This window comes from Prosopis cineraria, unplaced genomic scaffold, assembly GCF_029017545.1.
Source record: "Prosopis cineraria cultivar Desert tree isolate PC_DT_omini unplaced genomic scaffold, ASM2901754v1 PC3, whole genome shotgun sequence".
Lineage (NCBI taxonomy): Eukaryota > Viridiplantae > Streptophyta > Magnoliopsida > Fabales > Fabaceae > Prosopis > Prosopis cineraria.
In genome coordinates this window covers 26,497,492-26,505,931 of record NW_026555334.1, presented here as the reverse complement: position 1 = coordinate 26,505,931, position 8,440 = coordinate 26,497,492, and the positions used below count along the sequence as shown (strand labels likewise).

The 8,440-nt window shown below is 30.7% G+C and overlaps 1 protein-coding gene across 3 annotated transcripts; it reads left to right on the top strand.

Annotated features, from left to right (window-relative positions):
- Positions 1 to 1,253: 1,253 nt before the first annotated feature.
- LOC129305023 (alkane hydroxylase MAH1-like) lies at positions 1,254 to 6,924 on the top strand. 3 transcript variants are annotated; one of them, XM_054944922.1, is made up of 3 exons: positions 1,254 to 2,382; positions 5,271 to 6,054; positions 6,115 to 6,785. In XM_054944922.1, the coding sequence occupies exons 1-3, from the start codon at positions 2,080 to 2,082 to the stop codon at positions 6,384 to 6,386; spliced, it is 1,359 nt and encodes a 452-aa protein (XP_054800897.1). In that variant the 5' UTR covers positions 1,254 to 2,079; the 3' UTR covers positions 6,387 to 6,785. The 3 variants fall into 3 exon arrangements, 2 of the variants coding, with proteins under 2 accessions (XP_054800897.1, XP_054800896.1); XR_008591851.1 differs by adding an exon at positions 6,792 to 6,924 and having other exon boundaries at positions 1,258 to 2,382; positions 5,271 to 6,665; XM_054944921.1 differs by having other exon boundaries at positions 1,258 to 2,382; positions 5,271 to 6,785.
- Positions 6,925 to 8,440: the final 1,516 nt, after the last annotated feature.

Sequence of the window (8,440 nt, the reverse complement as noted above, 5' to 3'; positions counted from 1 at the left end):
TGGTGCTTTCGGACTAATAAGTTCATGTTACGTCAATTTAAACTTGCTCCATTTGTTTAATTGCATCCTTATAATGCAATAATAACTTTTCCTGGTCCAATCGATGTTATAACCAAATTAAATATCGCAAAAAAGAAACAAAATGGAAAGAAACTAATGCTTTGCATTAGCAAGAAAGAAAAGAAGGGAGAAAGAAAAGTGAAGGAAAACAAAATGAACGGAAAATAATAAGTAGGATGCACATAATTTTCCTAAACTTTTCTTTCAAAAAAGGGAAGGTTTTGAACGGAAAACCCCACTTTCAAATTTTTCCACAATTTTTTTAATGTTTCCTGCCTCTATACATACATACATACATACATAGTATGTATGTATATGGTTCCTTCCATATATTTGATTGTAGTTTAAATTTTAGATTATTGTATGTTTAATAATTCAAAACATAAAATTTAAAATTAGATAAAATAATTTTCAATTATATTTTATTTCATTAGGATAAATAGGAAAAATTATATAAATAATATGTTAAATATTAAATTTTATTACGTATATATAAATATTTTTTACAAATAATAAAGTTATTATTATCTATTTGAATTAACAACTTTTTGCTTATTTTCACTGGCTCAATCAAACATAATGAGATCTGGCCAGAATAAAAAATAAAAAATCACGGGACTGTTTGAAAATGTTTTTATTTTATTGTTCTGAAAACTGGTGCTTTGTAAAACATGTTTTGAGAACCAAAAAAAATAATGAAAATAGATATTTTTCTCATTCTTCCTTATTTTTTAGAACAATAATTCCAAAACATCTGAAAGTTGTTTTCATTTTTTTGTTCTTTAAAACAATATTTTATTTTTTTTGTTCTCTAAAACACATTTTAAAAATACGTTACCAAACAGGCTTTTTTGTTCTTTTGTTTTAGAGAATATAAAACTGTTCTCAGAACAGGTTACCAAACAGGCATCTCTCTTTTTTTCCTTCTCTTTCCCCTCATTTTTCCTCAACCATCTTTTCTCTGTTAGCCTAGGAAGTGGAGTCTCTCCATTTCTTTTCTCTTCATTTCCCTCCACTTTTTCCATCCCCACCATTCAAATTTTTTTATTAAACAATTTTTTTTAATAATAAAATTAATGAATGATAGGGATTGGGGAAATGAAAGGAAAGGGAGGGGAAAAAATGAAGAGAGCAGGCTAGCCTAGTATACTACCTGACAGTCCAGTACTGCCTCACTACTATCCAATATTAATGCAAACCAGAATACCAGCAAGCAGGATTGAACGGCATTGGCTTATAGGAGCACAATTTGAACATTATTCTCCTTCTCTATTCATTGGCTATATAATTGTAGTTGTATAGTACATCATATGATCTATAGAAGCAAAGCTCTCCGTTTGTATTCATGACTACACTCAAGTTCTGCAAAGAAAGGGAGGCACTGGTAATTTCCTCGGACCCTGGTTTACTGGAATGAACTATTTGGTGACCTGTGACCGCATGAACGTACATTCGCATTATGAGCAAGAATTTCGCTAACTACATTAAGGGGCATGACCTTCGCGAGGTTCTCGATGCTTTTGGTGATTCTATTTTTACTGTAGATTCAGATGCATGGGAACACTACAGGGCACTTCAGCACTCAGTTTTCAAAACAAAATGCTTCGAGAAGTTTCGGGAGAAGATTGTTCGAGAGAAGGTGGAGAGTTGTTTGATTCCTCTTCTTGATCATGTCGAGAAGTGAGGGGTTGAAGTGGATGTGCAAGACGTTTTTGGTTGCTTCAACTTTGATGCTGCTTGCGCTACAGTCTTAGGATTTGATCCAAAAATCCTCACACTAGATTTCCAAGAAGTTGCATGCATGAGAGCCTTTTGATGAAGTAGGAGAGTTCATATTTTAGAGACACACAATACCTAAAAGCATCTGGAAGCTTCAGAGATGGCTTGGAATCGGACCAGAGAAGAAGATGGCCCGAGCATGTGCAGTGTTTGACCGATTCCTCTATGAAAGTATAGCATCAAAGAGAGAAAAGCTCCAAAAAATCAACGGAAACGAGAGGAAACTGACAATTTGCTAGCATGTTTGATGAGGGGGACGAAGGAAAAGATGACGCGGATGACAAGATTCTAAGAGACATTGCTTTTAGTCTTCTTTTTGCAGGTAGAGATACCATAACTTCAGCTCTCACATGGTTCTTTTGGCTTGTTGCTACACACCCTTCAGTAGAAGCAAAGATTCATGAAGAGATCAAAGAAGAAAAGGAAGTGAAAGATCAAGTATATCTCCATGCTGCTTTGTGTGAACGTTTGAGATTGTATCCTCCCGTACCTTTGGTTCTTAGGCAAACGATCAAACATGATATTCTTCCTAGTGGGCATGAGGTCAGTCCTAGTAATATGATAATGACTTCTCTGTATGCTATGTGAAGGTATGAAGAAATATGGGAAAAAGATTGCTTAGAATTCAAATTAGAAAGATAGATCTCAAAGTGAGGAGGCATTGTTCACATGCCATCATATAAGTTTAGTACTTTCACTGCAAATCCTAGGACATGCTTGGGTAAGGACTTGTCTTTCACTCAAACAAAGATGATAGCTTCTACTATCTTGTGTAACTATCAATTTCATGTGCTGGAAGTCTGGAAGATCATCTCATTTCTCCCACACTTTCAATAGTGCTTCAAATGAGATATGGTCTTGAGGTTTGAATCATAAAAAGAAATTGACCAATATAATGTAAAAGTAGAAGAAGGTAATTTATATTTTGTGTTGTATGTTTGAACTCTTTTGTCATGCTTGCATCTGTTTTTCTACTTCGGTAATGTTATTATGTGTGTATTGGTTGAACGGATGGCATGATGTTGTTGGCAATTAGTAAAATCTACTTTTGCACTCTTTAGATAATCAATGCATTCATTCAATTACTTCGGCCATCCCTCATATATAGGTAGGATAGGTATATATAGCATACAAGCTTGCTCACTCAAAACTTTCTATGGTCTATTATTTATGATGCATGGACACTAATACATGTATTAGATACGATAAATATTCGATACTTCAATACTTTTATTTTAAAAATATAAGAAACGATATATTTTTTTATACGTGCACATACATACATACATTGATATATATATATATAAAAATAAAAAACATTAAAAATATAATTTCAATTTAAAAAATATCTAAAATAGCATTCATATAAATTCCTGTAAAATAATATAAAGCAAAACATAACCATTATTTTTATTATTATTCTATCTATACCTAATTATATATTTATAAAAAATAAAAAAAATTTAAAATATAATTTTAATTTAGAAAATATCCAAAAGAGCATACATATATAATCTTGTAAAATAATATGAAACAAAACATAATCATTACTTGTATTTTTATTCTATCTATATTTAATTGACTATAATCTAGTCTATGCTAATAGTTCCCCACCTATGGTTTAAATGCCAAAAGATTATATTCCTATATTTTTATAATTAAAAAATAATTTTTATCTTTTTATTTTATCTAAAACTTATTTTTAAGAAAAATATAATATTTAATTTTAAAATAAAATCAAAAAAATTAGAAATAGAAAAGATTAATATCGCAATATTAGAAAAATTAATTTTTTAAAAATAGTCTTCAAGGATCAGCTTTAAAGTACTAAGTCATAATATGAAAAGATTGGATATGCATCAAAAATGAAAAAAATATTTTGATACTCTATAGATATGTATTGAAAAAATATTGGTATCAGATATTGATATGTAGGCCAACTTGAAGTATTGGTGCTTTACAACCTATCACATAAGGCCTTTGGTCTTGTTTATATGTCTAAAATTCAACAAGTTTTCAACTTTATCTCTATTAAATATACCTCATTTAAAATAAAATACTCTAACATGTAATAAAATTACCTACATTTAATAATGGCTAAATAATAAAAATAAATATAATAATTATTGAAGTGCCTCATAAATAGAACAAAAACATTATCTCTCTTCTCTATAAATAGGATTAGAGAAGTATGTATGTTATACATTTATATATATTGCCTCTCTATATTATACACACAATTAGACTATTTATTTATTTATTATTTTTTATATACTCTTTCTGATCTTATATATAGGTCACTTTTAATATTTCATCAGAATCAAAAAAATCTAGTTAACTTATCAGTATTTGTCATAAAAAGATGTTTTTTTTAGTTTATTCTTAGTAAATGCATATCCTTAAAAATATTTTATCTCTCATATAAAGCTTCTTACTCTATTTATAAGAAATTGTAAAAGAGTACAATTGGAAAAAAAAAAATGTTCTCCACTAGTCCAAAATTATAAGACACTTTTAAAAGAAATTTAATGTTACAAAATATAAGATACTTTGATAAAAGCTTAATATAATGAGTCTTCTTTTTCTTTTACCCCCTTTTAGAGATATTTTAGATTCTCATTCTGTCTAACAATTAAAATCCTCATGGATCCGTCTGGTTACTGGAGAAGATGGCAGGCTTGTTGTGGTGGAGAGGTGATAAGAAACAATGGAGTTGCTAGATATTGTTAGTTTTGCTTCTTTTGTCATATCCTTTCCTCTTCCATCACTGAAATGGTTGGCATTTCACAAGGGCTGGATCTATATGTTCTAGGATGAGACTTCAAGGAGTCAATGTTTTTCACAGATCGAGCTAAGGCAGTGAACCTTCTCTTGCGGTATGAGATCGAAAATTATCCGTTCAGAGATATCATCCATTCTGCTAGATTCCTCTTATTTAGGAGTAGTTGTCTCTTTGAATTTTATGTTTAGAGAGACTAATTGTTGTAGCCATTTAATTTGTTAGTTAGTTTTGCTATGAATCTTACCTTAACTATGGTGAACCATGAAAAGAGAACAAAATTTTGCTGAAGAAGGAGAACAAAAATTTAAACAAGAGGACTAACACGGTAAGAATGAAACTCATAAGTCACGAGATTGTAAGATTAAATTTTATTAATGATTTAAGAATTTTATTAATGGATGATTTGTGAGTACTTTTGTAAGACTTTTTAAACCTAGAAAGTATAATGTATGAAAGAATATCATCAAAGTTTATCTAGTCAGCAAGAATTTGGCTGATGATATATAAGGTTGTGGTATCAAATTCTATTACGGATGTGAGAATCTTATTGATTAATGATCTTTAAATATTTTATAAGTATTTTTTTAATTTAAAAGTATGTTCTGGTTTTGATAAATCTGGGGACTTAATTCATCTAAGCCTTTATCAGAGACGATGCTACAAAGACCCCCTCCTTAAAGACAGGCCTATATTCGGAATGCTACCACCAGCTCTCAGCAATTTAGGTCAGATTCATGACTATATGACTCAGGCTCTTCAAAGAAAAGAGGGTACAGGGAGCTTCGTTGGACCTTGGTTTACTGGAATGAACGGTTTGGTGACTTGCAACCCCATGAACGTACATCACATGATGAGTAAGAATTTCGCCAACTACATAAAAGGTCCAGAATTTCATGAGATTTTTGAACCTTTCGGGGAAGGGATTTTCACTGCAGATTCAGACACATGGAAGTATCACAGGGCACTTCTCCATTCCTTGTTTAAAACCCCAAGCTTCGAGAAGTTTCTGGAAAAGATCGTTCGAGAGAAGGTGGATTTCTGTCTTTCTCCTCTTCTTGATCATCTAGAAAGGCAGGGAATTGAAGTGGATCTGCAAGACGTGTTCAATCGCTTCAACTTCGATATTATTTTCTCCATGGTCTTAGGATCTGATCCCAAAAGCCTTGCGGTTGATTTCCCAAAAGTTACATGTGAGAGAGCTTTCAATGAGGCTGAGGAGTTTATATTCTACAGATACTCAGTACCTAGATGCATCTGGAAACTTCAGAGATGGCTTCGAGTTGGAGCAGAGAAGAAGATGGCTGAAGTATGTCAATTGTTTGACCAATTCCTCTATGAAAGTATAGCATCAAAGAGAGAAGAGCTTAGAAAAAACAATGAAATGAAGAAAACAGAGGAGGACTTGCTGACAACTTTGATGAGGGAGGAACAAGGTAAAGAACATGTGAATGACAAGTTTCTAAGAGACACTGCTTTTAATCTTTTTGTCGCAGGTAGAGACACCATAACTTCAGCTCTCACGTGGTTCTTTTGGCTTGTCGCTACACACCCTTCAGTGGAAGCCAAGATTCTTGAAGAAACCAAAGAAGAAAAGGAAATGAAACATCAAGTGTATCTCCATGGTGCTCTGTGTGAATCTCTGAGACTGTTCCCTCCAATACCTTTTGAGCACAAGCAAGCGACCAAACACGACTCCCTTCCTAGTGGACATGAGGTTTATCCTGGTACTATGATATTTTTATCTTTGTACGCAATGGGAAGGTGAGAGAAAATGTGGGGAAAAGATTGCTTGGAATTCAAACCGGAGAGGTGGATCTCAGAAAGAAGACGTGTCGTTCACATACCTTCATACAAGTTCCTTAGTTTCAACGCCGGACCAAGAACTTGTTTGGGTAATGACTTGTCTTTCCTTCAAATGAAGATAATGGCGACTTTTATTTTGAAGAATTATCAAGTTCATGTGGCGGAAGATCATCCCGGTTTCTCCAGCCCTTTCAATAGTGCTTCTGATGAAGTATGGTCTCAAAGTTCGAATCATATCAAGGTGCTGATTATTTTCCTGGGTTCAATCTTTTTATTTTATGTATAATTGTGAAATAACTCATTAAACAGAGCTAAAACAATGAACTTTAACTATGTTATGAGATTGATCAGTGGTAAAATTATTCAGATGATGGAGTACGGGTAACATTTACTCATTCCCTTCAAGTGGTGTGCTGAAACTGCGTTGATTGCATGTGTAAATTACTATATTTGATTTGGATGTTCAACTATTTTTAATATATGTATTACTTATAGGAAGTAATTAATAACGATGGTGGAAGGATAAGGATATTGCAATCACAGTGTATATCTCTATCAGGAGATGGAGATTGCTCATCAGGGGTGTTCATAATTAATTAATTTTCTTATATATCTAGACTCTAGACTGAACATTATTATTAGAATGAAGTTATATATATGGCTCATATGGGTTCAAGCTCATAGATCTAGTTATTTTAAAATCGATAAAACCCAGTCCTTATTCAATTAGTTCAAGGTTGAGTTCATATGGCCTTTTTATTATTTTATTATTTTTTAAATTTTTAAAAGTTAAAAATTTCAATTATAAGATTTCAATTTTTTTTAAAATACAAATTATCATGTTCAAAAATTAAAAATTAAAAATTTTAAAATATAAAATTTAAAAGACTTTATTTCTTAATGATAAAGTAAAAACAGATTTAAACAAGACACTCAAGGTCAAGCCCCTTTTCAAGACCTATTAAGACTTGGTTTCAAAATTTAATTTTTTTAAAAATATTATTTTTTTAAACTCGACCTTTATTCATAGCTCTAATTGCAATATTAGAAAAAACTAGTTATTTTAATTATTACAAAAGATTATATTGTAGTTACAGGAAAGATAAACAGTAAAATATTCAAATTTTATGGATACGTAAAATTTACACTTATCCCTTTTCTAAGTGAGTGGAGAAATGGAAGTAGAATTTTATTTTTTTTCTTAATATTTCTTGATATTTTTAAATTATACGTCCTTCAAGAATAGACGTTGAAAGAGATTTGGAAATTAATATTAATAGTTTGTGCAGGAGTCCAGCAATAATTATGAAGGTTTTTTAATTTAAAAATATAAAACTAATATTTAAATAAACACAAAAAGAATTAGTGAAATGCCCATATTTTAAGGATATTACGTTAGTGGTATGCTCGTCAGGTTCAATGGATTATTGATGTGAGAGAATTTATGAACCGCCTATACGTACCATTTATAATTTATTTGTCTTTTATGAATCAAACTTATTCGCAAAAATTATGAAATTATTATTTTAGTTTTATATATTATGATTCCATTTGATCACTAGAAAAGAATAGAATGAAATGAATTAAAAAATAAAAATAAAAATAAATTAAATTACTTTCCTTTATGGTAAATATGATAAAATTTATTAATATATATTATAAAATCATCACAACTGTTAAAAATATTATGAATTATGATTTCTAACTTTATGAGTATTAAATTACCTGATCGCTCTCGGAAGTGTACGAGATCACAGTAATAAATTACCCAGAGTATTCTAGGTGTCGAACCCATAGGGAAGTTACACTTTTACTAATTTAAATAATTAATAGTTTGAGAAAAATAGATAAAATGGATAATTTTGATAAAACTATAAGAAATAAAAATAAATCAAGAAAATAATAATGATAAAAATGCAATCACTTAAAGTGTTGGGATTTAGAATTCACCCTATAGGTTGCTAATTTCTACCCTTTGGGTTGACTCAGATTAATTATAGTGATAACTATTCCTAA